At 26.3% G+C, this 23630-nt stretch overlaps 4 protein-coding genes across 4 annotated transcripts; 3 read left to right on the plus strand and 1 right to left on the minus strand.

The window, feature by feature from the left end:
• Positions 1-2106: 2106 nt before the first annotated feature.
• Positions 2107-7418, plus strand: LOC128955130 (uncharacterized). Its single transcript, XM_054300771.1, has 4 exons — positions 2107-2155; positions 3223-3662; positions 5507-5718; positions 6658-7418. The coding sequence occupies exons 2-4, from the start codon at positions 3283-3285 to the stop codon at positions 7416-7418; spliced, it is 1353 nt and encodes a 450-aa protein (XP_054156746.1). The 5' UTR covers positions 2107-2155; positions 3223-3282.
• A 3683-nt stretch (positions 7419-11101) lies between these two features.
• On the plus strand, positions 11102-12711 carry LOC128955131 (uncharacterized). The gene is made up of 3 exons (XM_054300772.1): positions 11102-12104; positions 12210-12411; positions 12489-12711. Exons 1-3 carry the CDS (start codon positions 11294-11296, stop codon positions 12709-12711), a joined length of 1236 nt encoding a protein of 411 aa, XP_054156747.1. The 5' UTR covers positions 11102-11293.
• Positions 12712-13668: 957 nt separating this feature from the next.
• On the plus strand, positions 13669-15351 carry LOC128955132 (uncharacterized). Its single transcript, XM_054300774.1, has 3 exons — positions 13669-14523; positions 14862-15063; positions 15129-15351. The coding sequence occupies exons 1-3, from the start codon at positions 13719-13721 to the stop codon at positions 15349-15351; spliced, it is 1230 nt and encodes a 409-aa protein (XP_054156749.1). The 5' UTR covers positions 13669-13718.
• A 3159-nt stretch (positions 15352-18510) lies between these two features.
• On the minus strand, positions 18511-19535 carry LOC128955133 (beta-1,3-galactosyltransferase 1-like). Its single transcript, XM_054300775.1, has one exon. It carries the CDS (start codon positions 19528-19530, stop codon positions 18511-18513), a length of 1020 nt encoding a protein of 339 aa, XP_054156750.1. The 5' UTR covers positions 19531-19535.
• Positions 19536-23630: the final 4095 nt, after the last annotated feature.

A 23630-nucleotide genomic window follows, 5' to 3' on the forward strand; every position in this document is an offset into this window, starting at 1 on the left:
ATATATATATATATATATTATAAATTATATGAAGGCTTTTTCATATCAACTAAAAAAGGAAATACTACTTATATAACAATTATAATAATAATATTTTTCATATGTATTAATATTTGTTTTTTTTTAAAAATGATTGTTTGCACTTAAAAATGTTTGCCAATTGTAGATATACTGTAAAATATGTTAATATAATAATATTTTTAAAATTTGAATAATATATTTATCAATTGTTTTGTCTAAATTGAATATATATATATATTAGTTAATAAAAATAAATCAATAAAATTATTTTTTAACTAGAATTGTAATACTTTTAAAAAAAATAATTAATAATATCATATAAAATATTATATTTTTTATATAATTTACTAAAAATATAATACAATATTATAATGTATTTATAGTATAATTTTATACATAAATTATTAGTAATATTATGTATGACTAATAGCTAAATAATTTATTTGATATTATTTGATATTGAAACTTGAAATTTTAGACATTATTTTAAAAATAAAACAATTTGTTTCTATACATATATTGTATTTTAGACTTTTAAAAAATTATATTTTAAATTAAAATATTATTATCAATAATTTTTGAATATTTGTTACAAAAAAAATTGAATAATAATAATGATAATAAATTTTCAATTAAATTAATAAAATATGTTTTATATCTATAATACATTACTATAGAGGTATTTAAACTGCTTATACTGTATATATTATATAATATATATATATACAAAAATATATATTAAATAATATATTTATGAACTCTTAAAAATAACATTTATTTTAAGACAGTTTAAAATATTATTACAAGTTATTAAAAATAAAATGTTATAACAAATACAATGACATAATAGACAATAATATAAAGTATTTAAGGGATGGGTATCTATATATATATATCTGTCCACCAAAAAGCTATACACACCCAACAACCCCCTCCCGGTGTATATAATACACAAACATATATATATATCATATTTTTATGTGTATCATCTCTAATGTTTAAATGTAATGAAAACTTTTTTTTGACACAAACATACAGTATATATATATATATATATATATATATTATATTATATTATATAACTCTTGGTTTGTGTAAAATATTTTTATGTTTATATATATTTTTTTTGATATAAAAACTAGTTATTCGAGTTATACATTAAATTATAGGAAAAATGAAACTATTTGTTGTTTAAAGTTATATATCATATATACAGTAATAATTTATATATATATATATATAGTGAGAAAAGTCGTGGAGAATAATAATAATAATAATAATCATTATTATTATTATATTAATTTACTTTAGATTTGTGTGACACATACACACCATTAGATTTTGAAAAAATTTGTAGGCTTTTAGATACTATACTATAATATACATACAGTTTATATAAGTTATATAAGTTTTATAGTCAAAGTAATAGGAGAGGGGGTTATCCTTGACTTGTATTTTATTTGAAGACACGAAAAACTACTGTATTATATATATATATATATATATATATACTCTGTGTGTATGTATGTGTTTGTCTATATATGCCGTTTTCAATGAAATTCATTTAGTATTATTAAATGCTATATATGTGTTGAGTTACTAGTGATTTGCTAATTGTTTGGTGTATTTTGTATGTGTTTATAGTAGTACTGTATATCTGTAAATCTTATTTATTAGTTGCCTAATAATTAGTTATATAATATATAAAATGTTTTTGTTGTTTGAAAACAAATTAATAGCTAATTTAGTATTAATAATATAATTTCAATTTTGAATTGTTTGTTTGAAATCATTACTATTGTTAATATTGTTAATAATTTTATATATACTGTATATATATATAAATTCTTAGAAAATTATTAACAACATAAAAAAAGTGTTATTGTGTATTTTAATTTTTTGAAAAAATTACATAAAAATAAATCTAATATTAATAATAATTTTAGTTAAAAAAAATTATACTACAAAAATTGTTGTTAATTATGTAATAATAATAATAATAATAATTAAATATATTTATTAGTCATCTCATAGCAAATATTTAAATATAAATATTATTTTTTTAAAAAAAAATAATAAAACTATGGCTAATAATAACGACAGTCCAACAAATCTAGAACTGGAGCACATCAATGTAAGTCCAGTGCATTTATAGATACAAGTGCTCTGTAAATGTATATATATACCTATTACCTAACATACCTGTGCTCTGTATATATGTAATCCTTAATGTGTTATGCGTTGATAATAGTTTTTATATGTCGATAAGCTTGTTTATATGTGTGATAATCTGATATATATAAAGTATTTTATATATTATATATATAGTGTAAAACCCAACTAATCAATAATACATAACCTCTGGGCCCAACAATTTGTTTTTACAATAAATTATTATAATATGTATAAATATTTTGATATATACAGTAAAATAGTAAATAATTTGTTAAAATATTATATATATATATACGATATAACTCATGATTTAATTTTTTTGTGATAATTTTATATGAAAAAACTACTGTATTTAAAAATAAAATAATTGATAGCATAAAATTACATTTACTATATATGTATGATATATTACTGTATATATATATATATATATTAAACAATAAGCCTTATTGTTGTTATATAAATATCACACCATTATGTCGTCCATCTTAAAAATATAAACTTTTTTTTATATTAATTTTATGATAAATATTTGTATTTGTATTTATTTTTATTAGCATTATAACATTACATTGCATATTAAAATATATTAAAGTTTATAAATTAAATTGATTAATTTAAATTGATGTAATTTGAGTTCAATTTTTTGTTGTTGTTGAATAACATTTAGATTATTAATTTTAAATAATTTTTACTTTAACTTACTATTGAAATAAATTTACTTACAATAATTGACAATAAAATAGATATATTAATTTTATATTTTTAATAAAAAAATAAATAATTAAAACTATAAAATACAATATAACATTATGCAATATAATAAATAAATAAAAATTTATAATATTAGTAAATATATATGTATTATTTATATATATATTTAAAAAAATACATTATAATTAAATAATATGATAACTAATGATAATGTATTTCAAACATTTATAAAAACATTATAATTAATTAAAAAGTTTTTAATTTATTTTATAATTTTTATTAATATATATATATATATATATATATATACAGAACACCAATAGACTACTGGACAACAATGGTGTCTATAAATTTGATGCAAGTGTCGACACCATGGCTACCCATCAGCGTCTACCTACCACTACCTCATCATCATCATCAGCACCATCACCACCACCACCAGCATCAGCACCGGGAGGAGGTTCAGGACTATTATCACGATTTCTATTCCAACGTCTACTACTCTTATCGCTGATCCGATTGGTTATCTATCTGAACAAACTGTTTCAGGACTGTACGGCCGTCAATACCTACTACAGCGACCACGACCTACACTTTTTCATCGTAAGTGTCCTATCGTTGGTCTGTCCGCCGGTTGTCTACGCTTTCTATCTGATCGGCGAAGCACTGGTCAAAGAGTCCCGTATCGATCGCAACGATTTGACCACTAAGACAGTCAACGGTCTCCTATTGATTCCCTGGCAGATCAAGAGGTCGGTTATGTTATATATATATATATATATATATAAATGAAAACTAAAATATATACTGTATTTCCGCACTTTTAATACCAAAATAACATATTTACACACATATGATATATATGAGTCCCTAAAACTTCAACTGACAGGAACGGGATATAAATTTTCAGTTTTTTTTTTTAAATATAAATATTTAATTAATTCCGTTATTTTTTATTTTGGTTGCAAAACAAAAATGTTTATATCATTGATATATCAATATATACAGTATATATATATATATATATACTCTACATGTTTTTTATCCTTGACTTTAACCATTGAATTTTAGCTATTATTTCATCCACACCACAACAACTACAACCATAAAATTATAACACATTTTTTTCCTATATATATATATATATATATATATATGTGTGTGTATGTGTGTAATAACTTAAATATTTTATCAAATACCATGTAATTAGGATGAAAAAAATTATATTTTTGTTTCATTTGAATTAATAATAATTATTAGGTTATATAACCATTTGTTTTGATTGAAATATTTTATCATTACTACTACTACTATTCCTCTCTCTCTCTCTCTCTCTCTCTCTCTCTCTCTCTCTCTCTCTCTCTCTCTCTCTCTCTCTCTCTCTCTCTCTCTCTGGTTTAATATAACAAATACAAGTGTTTTTTATGATTGTCTTATTATAAGTTATATTGAATAGTATAGTAAAGTATATTAATTCAATCATCACTACCTTTACAGCCAACCAAACACTTTATAGAAAATCTAATATATATATATATATTATGTTTTATTTTAGTAATTTTTTTCTGCTTAATATCACATTACTTGTAATATCAATAAATTTTTATATTACTATTACTATATTACAGCATTTTTTTTTGTTATATTATTGTTATAAATAAGGTATATTTGTCTTAATAATTAATTAAATGAATAATAATAATAATAATCGCAACAATAAAAAAAATCAAATATCAAGTTAGGGTTTATATATATACAGTATGTGTGTGTAATGTAATTGAAGTTAAATTATAATTAATTTATGTTTTAGTTTTCTGTATAAGTTATCTGAACTGTCAGTTCCGGTCTCTACCTCTATCTAACACACAAATGATATGATAAGTATATATATATATTTTTTTAGTGAATAATATTTTAATTAATAATTTATTTTTATTTTATTTTTTTTTTGCAAATATCTACTGAAAAAAATTCTACTATTATTACAATTATTTTAAAAATTATAAATATTTTATTTATTTATTTAAAATAAAAATAATTATCATGTTAATATTGATGATTTTTTTTGTTGATAAAAAAATTATTAGAAATTTGAGCATGACAATATCTATGTTAATTAATTAGCATATAATTTTTTTTATCTATACTTATATAAGAAAAATTTATTTAAAAATTTTATTTATATCTAATATCGTAAACATCATCAAGCTATTAAAAATTTATATAATTTTAATATATATATGTATACAAATTTTAATCAATTAATATATTACAGTTTCATAATAAATTGATTATTAATATAAAATAAAATATTACAAACTTACTGTTAGTATAAATAATAATTATTAAAAAGTTATTAAAAATAATTAATTTTTATAGATTATAACTAATAATAAAATTAGTTAAAAATTTATTTTTATTAATTTATATATTATAATTAGAATATATATTTATATTACAATATTATTAATAAATTGATTAATAATTTTAGTAATATTCATAAAAAAAATTATTAATTTTTAAAATTATAATATTTTTGGTATTTATATTATTATTATTATTATTATTATTATATAATTTTTGTTTTGTTTTGCAGACACCTGGATGTGTTGCACTTTGTTGCCCAACGTATATGTATGTGTCGGTCGGCTCATAGCGAGGAACGGGAGGACATTGTGTCGATGCAGAGAAATGCCGAAGTTTTGGAGTTTTTTGAAGACTTTTACGCCGGCTTTCTTCAGATACTATTGCAACTCTACATACTGTTCCTTCAATTAGCCAAAACCGAAAACTTTACGACAAAAGTTTGTAAGTATTGCTGACACACACATATATACACACACACATACACACATACATACATACATACATACATACATACATACATACATACATACATACATACATACATACATACATACATACATACATACATACATACATACATACATACATACATACATACATACATACATACATACATACATACATACATACATACATACATACATACATACATACATACATACATACATACATACATACATACATACATACATACATACATACATACATACATACATACATACATACATACATACATACATACATACATACATACATACATACATACATACATACACACACACATACACACACCCACACACCCACATACATATATATATATATATATATATATATATATATATATATATACATACATACATACTTATACACATACACACACTAACACACATACATACACATACTAACACACACGCACACACATACTAACAAATACACACACATACAGTACACACTCACGAACTAATACACAAAAATATTAATTTTTAATAAAAATAACACAAAATTTTGATAATACTATTTTTAAAAAAATATTAATTCTAATAATCATAATGTATTAAATAGAGTACATTCAATATTATTTACACAATATTATATACAGTATAACTTAAAGTTAAATTTATTAATTTAAAAAAAAACTGTAATTAATTAAATAGATTTAAGTGTTACTTATAAGTATGAAAGTATAAACTAATTTTCATAGTATATTCAGTAAACTTAAATACTAGAAAATTATTTATAAACTTTTTATATTTCTAATACAAACACATTTAGTACACAATTATAAAAAGTTTAATAAATTTTATTAAAAAAAAAAAAAATATTTATTAATAAATTATAATATCATTAATAAACTCATTGTTTAAATGATTTTTTTTATAGTAATCGGCGAACTAATCGGATCGGCTCTATGTGTCCTATCGATGATGATAGCCGTCCGCCGTCGGGACGACGGCATACTGACCAGTATTTTGTCGTTTATCGGTTGGCTATCGTTGTTCGTCTCGCGTGTGATTGTCTTCTCGCTGATTGCGTCGGTAATCGGCATCTATTGTGTAGTACTGGCACTCATACACGTACTATCCATGAGCTTATGGATCTATAGTATAGCCCTGGAATCTCACGGTCTATCGTCGTCATCGACAACCAGTGGCCAGTCCGGTGATGTTGGCCAGTGGTCGCTACGTAAACGATGGTCAATGGCCATAATGGTATTCCTGTTTTTCGGACTACCATCGCTGCTGATCTGGCCGGTTATGTTTCAGCTCAAGGAGTTCAGGCGTCCATTGAAATTTCTATTGATTGTATCGCTGGAAAACATTGTCCTACTGGCCATATGGTTTGCCGTACAGTTTGCCAAACAGCCGACGGCGGCCACGGGAGGTCTGAGCCAATTATCCGATACTTATCATTGGCTGGTAATGGCTGCGGTAATCGGTACGCTGACCAGTGCCCTGTTTCTGACCGGTTATGTTGTTTGTAAACCGAAACTAACCGATCAGGTAGTCCTACATAAACGTAGGACAACCGATACGGATAGTTACGGTATTTACTATGAGTTTTGTAATATTGTATTCAAATTGCCGAATACTGACCGCATTGGTCGGGAACTAGAAGTGGTCAACCGTTTGGATGTTAATTAATTAATTGATTAATTAATAGTTTTGTGTTAATTATTATATTTTTAATTTAATTAATTAATTTTATTGTTTAAATTAATTGATTTTAGTTTTTAATAATTGACCATTTTTTTGATAATTTTTAATATTTATTTATTTTGTTTGATTTTATTTTTATTTTTTGTATGATTTAAGTAATATCTTATATTTTTTATTATATTTGATAATAATCTCATTTGATATATATTTTTTTTATAATCAATAAATTGATTTGATATATATATATATATTGTTACATATTTACTAAATGTTGTATAAAAACTTTTAGTATATAATCATTTTGAAATAAACTGTATTATAATACTATAGTTGATTAATTTATGTAATGAAAAAAATTATTATTAAATATCATTTAATTAATTTTACATTTTATTAAATAAAAATTAATTTAAAATTTATATTTAAATATAAGTTAATTTAATAGTTTACTTTCAAAAAAAAAAAAAAATTATTTAGTTAATAAAAAAATATATTAATTAAGATTTTTTTTTAAATAATTATTTTATGTAAAACATAGGCTTTAAGTAAACTTTTATATCATTTTTTTATATGATTTCTTCAATTTTTACAGGAAAATAATGAAATAAATTATATACTATATATATATATATATATATATATATATATATATATATACAGTATAAACTATTATAGAATATAATAATTTATATAATACTGTAATAATAATTTAAAAATATATAAATACTTATTTATTTATTAATTAAGACTCAAGTATTTATTATTATTATTATTATATAATTATATTATTAAAAATTTTTACATCGGCTGCTATAAAGCTATTGTTTAAAAAATGTCCGAACATTACCAGATTATCCGTTAGAAATTTCAGACATTTTGATGACAAACTAATGATTAAAATTTTGGCTAACTGTCCACAATTACAACACATTACGGGTACCGGTATCGACATGCGTTCGGTTAGTTCGAAAGTATGGGACAAAATGTTTCGGAAATTTGGTCCGAAATTGTTGACAATCACTGAAACGTTTTGCAATCCCCGACTACACGAATCAATTGGCCGATGTCTGCATTTGGCCACTAATTTGCAGCGACTGGACCTGTTTGATGTCCACTCGACGGTCATGACCTACCTAATGATTAAACCCACTGCGGTTGCTGGACAACAGTTCAATGAGTTACGACATCTGAAGCTGCGGTACTATTCGAGTAGTGGACATCGATTTCGACAGTTTGCCGACCGATACGGCCGGCAACTGGTCGGACTCGAAATGGACATTATGTGTACAATGGCGGACCAACAGCTAACCGATTCAATTGGCGATTTGATGGTCGGTTTGAGTCAAATGTCTGGTTTGGCGCACATGAAGTTGACTATCGACGGATGGATATACGAAAACTATTGGTCAATCATTGACTCGGGTTTGGCCCGTATTGCAGCCGACTGTAGCCGATTGACATCGCTATCGATTGCAATGATAAGCCAGCCGTACTGTCCGCTACTTACGTTACCCATGAATATTGTGCATACGATTGGCCAACATTTTGGTCGCCGCTTACGGCAGTTTGTATTTTGTTGTTTGGCCGACATTTTTCTACCGTTACTATCCGTACTCGATATTGCATTCAATGCATTCAAACGGCTAACACAATTGACACTCTGGTTACCCGATGTCTACCGTTTAGGCGATCGATTTGTCTCAAACATTGGCCATCATTTACCGCGTTTACAACGTCTAACACTACGCTATACAGACATTATTGCCCGACACTTGAATCACTGGTCGACCGATTGGCTCATTTGAAATACCTGACCATCGATAATACTGGTCAGCGGCTCAGTAATATCGACCCGAAAATTGTTTGCAAAATCAATGGTAATATTGTTAATGTTGTGATTTTGAATAATAATAATAATAATAACAATAAAAACAAATTGATTACTAATTTTGGACTAAATTATTAAAAAAAATCATATGTTGTGCTGAAATTATAAATTGTTTTAATTAAGTTTAACTTAAAAAAAATTAATGTAAATTTGATTAGTATTTAATAATGATTATTATAACTATAATTGAAATTATTTTTTTTAGTAAATTATAGATTTTTTTTGCTTCAATTAATTATTTATATTAACAACAAAAATTACTTTATAATTATAGCTAATATTTATTTATTTTTTAAAAATAATGTTTATTGATTAATAATTAAATGATTAAAAAAAACTAAGCTATTTAGTAAATCATAAAATTAAGTAATTAGTTATCAAAATTAATTCTACACTTATAATACACTGATAATAAATTAAACAAAATACTATTAGAAAATAATTAAAATAAATAATTTTATTGTTTAGTAATAATATTATTGAAAGTAATTAAACTATTTATTTATTATAAATTGTTAATTGGTATTAGTTAATTAATTATTACTTATTACTAAATACTAAACAGTAATTTATTAATATCTATAAAGTTTAAAGATAAAATTTTTTTAAAAATTACAAAAATAATGTATATAAGTTTAGATATAAACTATAGATTAGTTTGTAATTTTATTTAATCAAGTTTTACTTTGTTTATTATTTATATATTTATTAATATATAAATATATATATATATAATAATTTATATAATAAGAATAATTTAAAAATATATAAATACTTATTTATTTATTAATCAAGACTCAAGTATTTATTATTATTATTATTATATAATTATTATATTATTAAAAAGTTCTGTAATTATTATATATTATTGTTAATAATTATAATTTTTATTATCGCGATTATATTAATGATTAATAAGTTTTATATATTAAAGTTTGTTTGTTTTTGTTTTTTGAATTTCTATAATAAACGCATGAAATAATAAAATTAATTGTTATATATTTATATATACATATTTATATTTAAAAAATAAAACGGTTTGTTTGATATGTATTGTATCTCTAAAATAAATAAATAAATTTATAAAAAATAATTACATTATTTATATTAAACAAAAAACAAATTATTTAAATTATTTAAAAAACCGTTTATAAGATTTATTTGTATCCAATATTCCCAATACAAGGGTCTAGTTCATAAGATCTAAACTCATTTGACCCAAACTTATTTGACCCAAATCATTAGAACCAAACTTACTTGACCCAACTCATTTGACCCAAACTCATATGACCCAAATCACTTGACCCAAACTCATTTGACCCAAATCACTTGACCCAAATCACTTGACCCAAATCATTTGATCTAAATCATTTGACCCAAATTACTTGACCCAAATCATTTGACCCAAACTTATTTGACCCAAATATTATTTTATTTTTTCAAACTATATAATATATATAAATGATACAAAACTTAATAGTTAGAAAATTTAGAACATTAATATTTATTCCATATTCATTTTTTAACCAATTGGTAATATCTCTGGCTTTTTATATAATATTTTTAAAAATTAATATGTAATACTATTTACAGTAAATAAATATTAATAAGTTCTAAATTTTATAACTATTTAGATTATTATTTTATTAATTTTTGTATCATTTATATATATTATATAGTTTGAAAAAATAAAATAATATTTGGGTCAAATAAGTTTGGGTCAAATGATTTGGGTCAAGTAATTTGGGTCAAATGATTTAGATCAAATGATTTGGGTCAAGTGATTTGGGTCAAGTGATTTGGGTCAAATGAGTTTGGGTCAAGTGATTTGGGTCATATGAGTTTGGGTCAAATGAGTTGGGTCAAGTAAGTTTGGTTCTAATGATTTGGGTCAAATAAGTTTGGGTCAAATGAGTTTAGATCTTATGAGTGCGACCGCCAATACAAACATATATATTATAATTCGGGACTAATGTTGGGAATATTATGCATACGATCGGCAGCGGCGGCGGTAGTGCTAATGGCATACAATTGGCGGACAGACCGTAATCATCGTCAACACCGACAGCAACAACATAAGCAACTGTTCAGACACTGGTCGTCTGATCCATGGCTGCTAAGATCGGCAGACATGACTGGTGATGACGGCATCGATATTGTCGGCGTTAGACAAAAATGTTTGCGATCAGTGGTCCGATGTTATCGGATCTCTATCCAAGACAGTGATTACTCAAGCGGTATGGGTACTGGATCTCGTGTGGCCAACAACAACATCGGCGGCGTAAACGATAAGTATGTTGTGACCGCCGCTCACGTAGTCAAAGGCGCACAGATTGTCAAATTAGCTATGATTTACGAAAATCAATATCAATATATTGATTCAACCGTTGTCTATGTGGAACTGCACCGGGATTTGGCACTGTTTAAGCTGAACATCGATGAATCGGTCGATACGGATGGCTACATACCTGTACCTATACTAACCAACAACCGACCAGATTTCGGCGAACCTGTAATCACGTTTGCCATCAATGACTGGGACTTTTGGTGCCATTCGGGTCGTGTCCAGGCCATGGGTGTCAATGTTAATCAATTTATGACCGACTATAAGATGGAGTTTGCTTATATAGATGACGCCGTAACTCTGTTGGCTCATTCGGCTCCTACTCCTCCCGGTTTTTCTGGCGGTCCACTGGTAGTCGCTGGTGGACAAATAGCCGGTGCTAACGACATTGCCAGCCAATTTGGCAACTATTGTAGTATAGCTTACAATGAGATAAATGGTAAAACTGTGTGTATGTGTGTGTAGTGTGTGTATGTGTGTGATATTTAAAAAAAAAAAAAATTTTATAAACAAAAATCATATATACTTTATTATATATATATAGAGTTTATTGAAAATGCTATGAATTATCAGAGAACGGTATTCCCCAGGAAAGTCATGAACCGTGAGATCAAGTATTCACCGATTATTGCTGGCAACGGGCCATTAGCGGAAGCGGCAGCAGTAGTAGTCAAACTCGGCATTGTCCTATCGAAACATATAAATTGGTTTATTGTTGAGGACATACTACCCGAATCCCTGTGCCCGTAAATATACAGAATATTTTATAATAATAATACTGTAATTATTATTATTTTTATTATTTGTTTCTTTGTGTTGTCAGAGAACTTTCCCAAAAATATATTATAGCCATCGATGACCAACCGTTTACTAATATCAGTCAATTGACTGCTGCTGTACTGCTGACTACCGGTGCTAATGATACTAATAATAGAAAACAGTTAAAACTAACGTTAATAGACTTACCGGTAAACGATAACAATCGTATGGACACACCATTGATGGTTAAGTGCCAACATTATAGTCAACTACCTGTTGTTTGTTAATTACAAAAAATTAATTACCAGTTTTTATTAACAAAAAAAAAAATAATTTTTATTGTTTTTCAAAGTTATATATATAAATATTTGTTATATAATCCTTTAAATAATTATATATATATATATAAGTGTTGCAAAAGGGGGGGTAAGAAGGTAAGACCATCTATTTAAAACACAAAATAAATCTACAATTTTAAGTTAAAAGTTTTTTTTAGTTTTTTTTTATTGTCAAACAACTATACATTGAAATTATAAAATATAAGTTGTTATGAGTTTATATAATTTTTTTTTTGTTTAATTTAATTTCATATCTATTTTTTGTTTGTTTGTATAATATGTTTATATGTTTGTATAATATGTAATTTGTTTATACAATTATTCACTGTTCAATATATATATATATATATATAATGTATATATATATATATTGAATATATAAATTAATTTTTATTTTCTTACCAATAATTTTTTATTGACTGATAGTCGTTGGCGTTTGTATTTATGTTTTTGTTATTTATTGTTATATTTTGTAATTTTATTTAATCAAGTTTTACTTTGTTTACTATTTATTTATTTATTTATTAATCAAACTCAAGTATTTATTAGTATTATTATATTATAAAATAAAAATTATAATAAAATTATATTATAAAAAAAATATTTGTAATTATTATAATAATTATAATTTTTATATTAATGATTAATAAGTTTTTTTTTATATTTTTTTGAATTTCTATAATAAACGCATGAAATAAAAAATTAATTGTTATATATATATATATATATATCTAAAAATAATATATTGATTTTTATATTTACTAAATAAAACGGTTTGTTTGATATGTATTGTATCTCTAAAATAAATTATCTATAATTTATAAAAAATAATTACATTATTTATATTAAACAAAAAAACAGGTTATTAATTAATTAAATTATTTAAAAAACCTTTTATAAGATCTATTTGTATCCAATATTCCCAATACAAACATTTATATTATAATTCGGGACTAATGTTGGGAATGTTATGCATACGATCGGCAACGGCGGCGGTGATGATAATGGCATACAATTGGCGGACAAACCGTAATCATCGTCAACACCGACAGCAACAACATAAGCAACTGTTCAGACACTGGTCGTCTGATCCATGGCTGCTAAGATCGGCAGACATGACTGCTGCTGACGGCATCGATATTGTCGGCGTTAGACAAAAATGTTTGCTATCAGTGGTCCGATGTTATCTGATCTCTATCCACGACACTGATTACTCATGCGGTATGGGTACTGGATTTCGTGTGGCCAACAACAACATCGGAAACGATAAGTATGTTGTGACCGCCGCTCACACAGCCAAAGGCGCACAGATTCTTCAATTAGCTATGATTTACGAAAATCAATATCAATATATTGATGCAACCGTTGTCTATGTTGAACTGCACCGGGATTTGGCACTGTTTAAGCTGAACATCGATGAATCGGTCGATACGGATGGCTACATACCTGTACCTATACTAACCAACAACCGACCAGATTTCGGCGAACCTGTAATCACGTTTGCCATCAATGACTGGGACTTTTGGTGCCATTCGGGCCGTGTCCAGGCCATGGGTGTCAATAATAATCAAATTATGAACGGCTATGCGGTAGAGATTGCTTATATTGATGACGCCGTAACTCTGTTGGCTCATTCGGCTCCTACTCCTCCCGGTTTTTCTGGCGGTCCACTGGTAGTCGCTGGTGGACAAATAGCCGGTGCTAACGACATTGCCACTATGTTTGGCAGATATTATGGTATAGCGTACAATGAGATAAATGGTAAAACTATGTGACATATATGTGTATGTGTGTGTATGTATGTGTATGTGTGTGTATGTGTGTGTATGTGTGTGTATGTGTGTGTATGTGTGTGTATGTGTGTGTGTATGTGTGTGTATGTGTGTGTATGTGTGTGTATGTATGTGTATGTGTGTGTATGTGTGTGTATGTATGTGTATGTGCGTGTATGTGTGTGTATGTATGTGTATGTGTGTTTATGTGTGTTTATGTGTGTGTATGTGTGTGTATGTGTGTGTATCTGTCTGTATGTGTGTGTGTGTATGAGTATATTGAAAATATTTTTTTTAAATCATATTTACTATACTATATGTATATAGACTTCATTGAAAATGCTATCAATTATCAGAGAACGGTGTTCCCCAGGAAAGTCATGAACCGTGAGATCAAGTATTCACCGATTATTGCTGGCATCGGGCCATTATCGGAAGCGGCAGCAGTAGTAGTCAAACTCGGCATTGTCCTATCGAAACATATAAATTGGTTTATTGTTGAGGACATACTACCCGAATCCCTGTGCCCGTAAATATATAATATTTTTTAAAAATAATAATACTGTAATTATTATTTGTTTGTTTGTGTGTCAGAGAACTTTCCCAAAAATATATTATAGCCATCGATGACCAACCGTTTACTAATATCAGTCAATTAACTGCTGCTGTACTGCTGACTACCGGTGCTAATGATTCTAATAATAGAAAACAGTTAAAACTAACTGTAATAGACTTACCGGTAAACGATAACAATCGTATGGACACACCATTGATGGTTAAGTGCCAACATTATAGTCAACTACCTGTTGTTTTTTAATTACAAAATCAATTAATTACCATTTTTTATCAATTAAAAAATTATATACTGTATTACATAATATATAAATACAGTATTAATATTATTTTTTAGAAAACTTTTTTTTTAAATTATATATAAATTATAAACATTTAAATATCTCTTAAATATTTTTAACAGTATTATTTTTAAGTTATAGATTTAAATCAACTGTAAATCAATTTTTTATTTATAAATAAAATTAATTAAAAATCAATGTTTGATATTATTTTTTTATTATATATAAATTATATTAATAATATGTAAAAGAAAAGTTTATATAATTGTATTTTGATATAAATGTTATACAATAGGAAAAACTATTTTTAAAAAATAGAATGATTTAATTAGTAAACTTTTAATTAGTTTTTTATAGTTTTATTAATTAATACTAATATTTAAAAGAAAAATATAAGTTTATAAACTTTTATATAATAGAGATTATATTTTTATATAAAAAAAAAATAAATCAATTAATCAATACGTTTCCAAATCTTTATAGATTAAATTAATAATATGTAAAAAATGGTTATAAATGTATTTAATATAAACGTTTTGCAATAGAAAAAAAATACAATAGTCTGATGTTTTTTTATATTTATTTTTTTCTATAGAATCTATATATAGCTATAGTATAGATTAGTTTGTAATTTGTAGTTTTACTTTATTTACCATTTATATATCTATATATATATAAATAATAATTATAATTATAATTATAATTTAAACAAATATATATAAATACTTATTTATTTATTAATCAAGACTCAAGTATTTATTATTATTATATAATTATATTATTAAAATTTTTTTGTAATTATTATATATTATTGTTAATAATTATAATTTTTATTATCGCAATTATATTAATGATTAATAAGTTTTATATATTAAAGTTTGTTTGTTTTTGTTTTATTGAAGTTCTATAATATATTGATTTTTATATTTACTAAATAAAACGGTTTGTTTGATATGTATTGTATCTCTAAAATAAATCAATAAATTATCTAATTTATAAAAAAAATAATTACATTATTTATATTAAACAAAAACAGGTTATTAATTAATTAGATTTAAAAAAACCGTTTATAAGATTTATTTGTATCCAATATTCCCAATACAAACATATATATTATAATTCGGGACTAATGTTGGGAATGTTATGCATACGATCGGCAGCGGCGGCGGTGATGATAATGGCATACAATTGGCGGACAAACCGTAATCATCGCCAACACCGACAACATAAACAACTGTTCAGCCACTGGTCGTCTGATCCATGGCTGCTAAGATCGGCAGACATGACTGGTGCTGACGGCATCGATATTGTCGGCGTTAGACAAAAATGTTTCCCATCAGTGGTCAGATGTCATCAGATCTGTATCCACGACAGTCGTTACGTAAACGATATGGCAAGTGGATTTCGTGTGGCCAACTACGGCGGCGGAAACGATAAGTATGTTTTGACCGCCGCTCACGCAGTCAATGTGTGTGTATGTGTGATATTGAAAATATTTTTTAAAAATAATATTTACTATACTATATGTATATAGAGTTTATTGAAAATGCTATGAATTATCAGAGAACGGTGTTCCCCAGGAAAGTCATGAACCGTGAGATCAAGTATTCACCGATTATTGCTGGCAACGGGCCATCAGTAGTAGTCAAGCTCGGCATTGTCCTATCGAAACATATAAATTGGTTTATTGTTGAGGACATACTACCCGAATCCCTGTGCCCGTAAATATATAATATATTTTTTTAAATAATAATACTGTAATTATTATTATTATTTGTTTGTTTTTGTGTCTCAGAGAACTTAAGCAAAAATACATTATAGCCATCGATGACCAACCGTTTACTAATATCAGTCAACTGACTGCTGCTGTACTGCTGACTACCGGTGCTAATGATTCTAATAATAGAAAACAGTTAAAACTAACTGTAATAGACTTACCGGTAAACGATAACAATCGTATGGATACACCATCGATGGTTAAGTGCCAACATTATAGTCAACTACCTGTTGTTTGTTAATTACAAAAAATCAATTAATTACCAGTTTTTATCAATAAAAAAAATAAATAATTTTTATTACTTTTTAAAGTTATATATATAAATATTTGTTATATAATTCTTTAAATAATTATATATATATATATATATCAGGGTAAGAACATCTTACTCCCCCCCACTGAGATCGAGATTTTTAGGATTTATCCTACCCCTGGCCTAAAGCCAAAAAGTTAGGGCATCTCAAGGGTTGGATAGTTCCTTAATAAATTCCCTCCAATTTTACAACGAAAAAATAATCATATATGTTTTTAATTTTATAAATTTTATAATTTATTGTTTATGCTTATTAATAAATAATTTGATTTTTTCTTTAATTTTTAGATTTTATAATAATTACCTAATCAATTTAACTAAACTTATTATTATAATTTAATTATTGATATATATATATATATATATATATCTATACTACTATATAATTTGGAAATGTTTATATATTTATATCTTTGTCACACTTTTGCGCGTTACAACAATTAAAAATGATTAAAATTAAAATAACGGTTAAATAAAAAGTATTGTTAATTAATCAGTTAGTTTTTTAATTTTATTTATTGTTGCACGTGTAAAGAAAAAAAACATTTAAATTATATTATTTAACGCGAAATTTAAATAATATATTTGTTTTTAGATTGCTTTTTGTTTTTATAATTTAAAACCAGAAAATTAAGTCACATGATTATTACCGGGAAACTAACTAGTATATATATAATTAGAGCCTATTATAGTTTATATAAAATATTTTTACATTATTTTTCCTTTAAAAAAAATTGGATTTGGATTTTACTGTATGTTAGGGGAACTTCCCACTCAATGAAAAGTTGCCCCAAACACTATTATATATATATAACTGTCTATATAAATTATTATTTGTATAGTATTTTATTAAACTATATAAGAAAAATAAAACTAATTACTGTATAACTTGTTATAAATATTATATTAAATTGCTATTAAATTAATTATAAATAATTATATTATCTATAAATAAATACAATTTTTATTTTTTTAATCAGTTTTAATATACAAATAATTCATAATAATTATAATAATAATATAATTGTTAGTTTAAAAATTAAATGTATTAATCATATAGCTTAGCGCCGGTAAAAGTAGTTGTAGTAGTAGTAGTCGGCTTCGGTGGCCAATCATCGGCGATACATTTTGACTACAATAGGCACTGGTATTCATGGATACGTCCAAAAATGCACGCCATATGTCCGATCGTTGTTTGCACTCTAGATGTATGGGAACGGTATGCAAACTGGGTATACAGTGACAGTCGTCCAATACAAAGTGACTACTATTATGGCGGGTAATACCCGACCAATTGGCTAGAATACCGGTTAGGAAAACGTCGTCAATGTCCAGTACATAATTTCCGCCGATAGCTGTATAGGTGTCCAATGACCGAAGCAATAGATCTCTGTCCACTTCGACGGCAACATGAGTGGCCAGCGGATAATCGGGATAATAATCGTACGGATAGTACTCGACGGGTATATACCATCGGCTATTTGGATCTCTGCGAACAACTAAATCGCCAGATCTGATTAGGCCATTGAAACCGATCGGAAAATCGGGTAACACTTTCAACAGTTGGCCAATATTGACAAACGTGTCGTCGTCTATCTTCAGCAGATATTTTACTGACCGACAGTATCTGTGAAGCCATCGTTGAATTGCAATGGCTTTGAGTGTCAGGTTATAGTAGTTGTCGATAAAACCAAACTGAATGATATCCCGATAGGTATCCGACTCTATGATCAGCTCTTCATTAACCGTCGGGTTATCGTTGAGTGCGAGTGCAAACCAGACACCAATGTTATAGGTTTTTATGTCTCCGACCCAACCGGACCTCAACTCTTGTCTGATATCAAAGTATTTACCCGTTGATCGACCGGCACTATGTATAAGGACAACCATATCGTGTCGGGTATTACAATGTTTGGGATCAATGACCACCACTTTAGTCAACTCTATCTCTTCGGTGTTGTGAACATATTGTCGTTTACCACACAATACCACTGATAGACCACTGATGACGACGACGACAACGACTACAACTAACACAACAATCATTGACATGAAGTTTACTAAACTTGTCATTTGGTTATAAACAATAAAACTTAATATAATTAACTGTTGATAACAATAATAATAGACAATTAAATAGCTATTAATTAGTAAGTAATTATAAAATTAATTGCACAAAAAAGTTATATATATCTAAAAACTTTTTAGTTTCGCATTAATTTATAATTAATTTATTATAATAATTATTATTGAATTTGAATTCAAGCACGTGTTTGTTAATAATTTAAATGACTATTTAATTGATTTTAATAATTTTATTAAAAGTATTTAAAAAATATTATCATTTCCCACTAATAATTATCGACAAATTAAATTAATTAAATCCCAATTAGTAGTATAATAATAATTATTTATGATTTTGCAAATATATAATATATAACAAAAATTAGTTAAATATATTGAATTTATTATAAAAAATAATTTCTATACTTTCTATACTAACTTTAATATGGATATCATATATAACAGTATAACATTTTCAACATAATAAAATAATTATTATAAACTTTAATTATTAATAAAATAAATAATAAATTTAGTAATATTTTTAAAGTATAATTATTTTGCAAACATTTGTAAAAAAAATTTTTTGTGTATTAAATATAACTATAAACATAAGTAGATTATCATCTAATAATAATAAATAATAATAAATAAATAGGTGTCTGACTCGTCTATCACTTGTCATTTAAATGGTAACATGAGGTACGGTTTTAGAGGACAGGTATGTGCAATATTCTGTGATGACTGGGTAGCCAAGGATACAGTTGGATAACATACTAAATAAAATAAAAATAAATAATAATAAAATTTTTAGAAATTTGTATACAACAACAAATTAGATTAATATTTAAATTTATATATAATTATTATTTTAAAATAATTATCAATATATTTTTATTTATGCTATAATTTACATTAATATATCTATATATTTGATTTGATATTTACATAATTGATATTTTATTAGCAGTTTTTAAAAAAAAAATAAAATACAGGTATTATTTGTTTAAATATTGTTTTTGTTGTTAATTATAAATTGTTATATTTTAATAGTATTGTATTGTATTGTATGTATGTATTTATTGCCACTTATTAGTAAAACACAAAACATTTTTTTTATTTAAAAATATATATCAAATATTTTAGATAAATTCATAATTAAATGTAAATATACAGTATATATATTTTATATATACATATCATAATCATATAAATCATATAAATCTTATAAGTCATATAAATCTTATGAATCATATAAACTAATTATTTTAGTAATTATTATTATTATTATTATTATTATTATTATTATTATTATTATTATTATTATTATTATTATTATTATTATTATTATTATTATTATTATCTTTGTATATCACGGTTGTTCCGGTGTGATCACAGCTGTGTCGGCCACTTTTGGTGGCAGAGACACGACTGGTTAGACTCAACTCAAGTCTAGTACTTTTCTGACTGTTCTACAACTCTGAAGTATCACTGCTTTTTGCATTTCATAGATCTTAGTTTTTCTGATTTCCAGTGATTCCAAACTTAGGGCCAGATTTTTCGGTATTACGGCCATTGATGATAGGATTATAGGTATGATTTCAACTTTCTTAATGCGCCACATCTTATTGATCTCATAGGCCAAGTCTGTATATTTTCGGCGTTTCTCACTATGCGTGTCCTGTAGTTTGTGTGTTAGTGGGACCGCTATGTCTATTATGTACGCCTTATCTTGATGTTTGTCTACTAGTACTATATCTGGGCGGTTGTGGGCCACAGTCTTATCTGTTCTTATTTCTTTATCCCAGTAGAGCTTGGCTCTGTTGCTTTCCATTACACTTTGTGGCTCGTATCTATAGTATGGTAATGGTTCTTTGGTTAGTCCGAATCTTATTGCCAATTCCTGATGTATGATTTTGGCTACTTGGTTGTGACGGCTTAGGTATTCGGTGTTTGTGAGTACTTTACACCCGTTTAGTATATGTTCTATTGTTTCGGACTCCATATGACACATCCTGCACTTGTCTGTTGGTATATTTAGCTTTTGGATGTATTTCTGATGGTTTCGTGTCGGAATCACTCGATCTTGTATTGCCATCATGAACCCCTCTGTCTCTCCATGAAGACCGGCGTACTTCAACCATTTTGTAGACATTTCTTCGTCTACGTGTGTTTGGTTGAGTTCTGCTCTGTATCTACCGTGGAGTTCTTTTGAGGCCCATGTGTTAATCCTCTCTTTTTCATTTTGTATTTCTATTTGATGTTCATTATTGCTGAGATTTAGAGGTGTGTAGTTGTAATCAAGTGTTGATGTTATTTTGTGGAGCTCTGAGACATTGCATTTTTGTTGATGGTATTTTCTCAGCAATTCTCGCTGTTTGGCTTCAAGGCTTACAATGTTTAGTAACCCTCTACCCCCATGCTTTCTACTAACACACAGTCGTGCTACAGAACTTCTAGGGTGGTGTAGTCCAAACATTGTAAGTTGTCGCCTTATATGTCTTTCAATGGTCTCAAGTTCTGTTTTACTCCATTTTATTATTCCGAACGAGTATGTCAGTACAGGTATAGCCCAAGTGTTTATGGCTTTGAATTTGTTGTTTGAGTTTAGTTGAGATTTTAGTATTTTTATTATTCTTTGGTTTAATGTTTTCTTTATTTCTTCTTTAACTTCTGTCATTTTAGATTTATGCATTTGCTTAATTCCTAAATACTTATATATATCTCCATTTTCTAGTGCCTTTATATATCCGTTTTCAGTTTCGTATTGATTTCTTTCAGAATAGACTCCTCTTTTCAGTTTCATTATAGCACATTTATCTAATCCGAATTCCATATTTATATCATTGGAGAAAGTTTCTGTTGTTTTTAGCATTGCATTTAAATCAGATTCTTTTTCGGCGTATAGTTTTAAGTCGTCCATATATAGTAGATGTGTTAGATTATATTTTGTATCACTTGATTTTAGATTTACGCCTTTTAGCTTTTTAAGTAGTGATGACAGTGGGTTTATAGCTAAGCAGAACCACAGAGGACTGAGTGAATCTCCTTGAAATATTCCTCTATTTATTTTGATTTCTGTACTTATTTTTGTTCCATTATTTGTATTGACACACAATTTAGTATTCCATTTTTTCATCATATTTTCTAATGTGTTTATCAGTGTGTTGTCAATTTTATATAGTTTTAACACTCTTAATAACCATTTATGAGGGACTGAATCGAATGCTTTCTTATAGTCTATGTATGCCATTTCAAGATTTCTATGTTTTTGACGAGCTCTTATTGTTATGATATTGTCTATTGTTAATTGCTCTTTACAACCCATTGAGTGTTTTATACAGCCTTTTTGTTCTTCAGCTATTATGTTGTTGTTACTTAAATGATTATATATTTTTGTTGATATTATGGATGTTAGGATTTTATACATTGTTGTTAAGCAAGTGATTGGTCTATATTTGCTGGGATCTGATGTATTTTCTGTTTTTGGGAGTAGATATGTTATTCCGGAAGTGAGGAAGTCATCGGTTTGTCCTGTTTGTATTATTTTATTCATTGCTATTGCCATTGGTTGATGAACTGTTGTAAAGTGTTTATACCAGAAGTTTTGTATTTTGTCTTGTCCTGGGCTTTTCCAATTGTGGGATTTATTGAGGGCTTCGGTTAAGTCATCTTTAATTATATTTACTGAAGTCATATGTGGTATTTCTTTATTTTCATCTTCAATATCATTTATCCAATTAGATTCTTTATATTCCTTTGGGTTACTCCAGATTTCTTTCCAGTAGTTTTCTATTTCATCTATTTGTGGTGTATTGTTATTATTGCTTGAATTTATTTTATTTTGATTTCTATAGAACATTTTTTCGTTATTATAGAACATTGTATTTTGTTTTCGTCTTTCGCTTTGTATTTTATATCTTCTAATTCTTTGTGATAGTGCTTGAACTGTTTGTTTTAATGTGTCGTTGTAATTTCGGATTATGGATTCAAATTCAGGTTTTCCAGGTTTTGTCTGTAATGATCTGTATATATCTTTTAATGATTGGTTAAGTCTTTTTGATTTGATTCCATTTAACACTTGCGTT

Source organism: Oppia nitens, unplaced genomic scaffold, assembly GCF_028296485.1.
Source record: "Oppia nitens isolate AA-2021 unplaced genomic scaffold, nextdenovo-longstitch-racon4-pilon3 scaffold2_pilon_pilon_pilon, whole genome shotgun sequence".
In the NCBI taxonomy this organism is placed as follows: Eukaryota; Metazoa; Arthropoda; class Arachnida; order Sarcoptiformes; family Oppiidae; genus Oppia; species Oppia nitens.

Coding starts and splice junctions, on each gene's coding strand:
- LOC128955132 (XM_054300774.1), top strand. CDS start 13,719: ATGTTGGGAATGTTATGCATACGATCGGCAACGGCGGCGGTGATGATA. Junction 14,524..14,861: donor AGCGTACAATGAGATAAATG/GTAAAACTATGT, acceptor ATATGTATATAG/ACTTCATTGAAAATGCTATC. Junction 15,064..15,128: donor CTACCCGAATCCCTGTGCCC/GTAAATATATAA, acceptor TTTGTGTGTCAG/AGAACTTTCCCAAAAATATA.
- LOC128955130 (XM_054300771.1), top strand. CDS start 3,283: ATGGCTACCCATCAGCGTCTACCTACCACTACCTCATCATCATCATCA. Junction 3,663..5,506: donor ATTCCCTGGCAGATCAAGAG/GTCGGTTATGTT, acceptor TTTGTTTTGCAG/ACACCTGGATGTGTTGCACT. Junction 5,719..6,657: donor AAACTTTACGACAAAAGTTT/GTAAGTATTGCT, acceptor TTTTTTTTATAG/TAATCGGCGAACTAATCGGA.
- LOC128955131 (XM_054300772.1), top strand. CDS start 11,294: ATGTTGGGAATATTATGCATACGATCGGCAGCGGCGGCGGTAGTGCTA. Junction 12,105..12,209: donor AGCTTACAATGAGATAAATG/GTAAAACTGTGT, acceptor ATATATATATAG/AGTTTATTGAAAATGCTATG. Junction 12,412..12,488: donor CTACCCGAATCCCTGTGCCC/GTAAATATACAG, acceptor TTGTGTTGTCAG/AGAACTTTCCCAAAAATATA.
- LOC128955133 (XM_054300775.1), bottom strand. CDS start 19,530: ATGTCAATGATTGTTGTGTTAGTTGTAGTCGTTGTCGTCGTCGTCATC.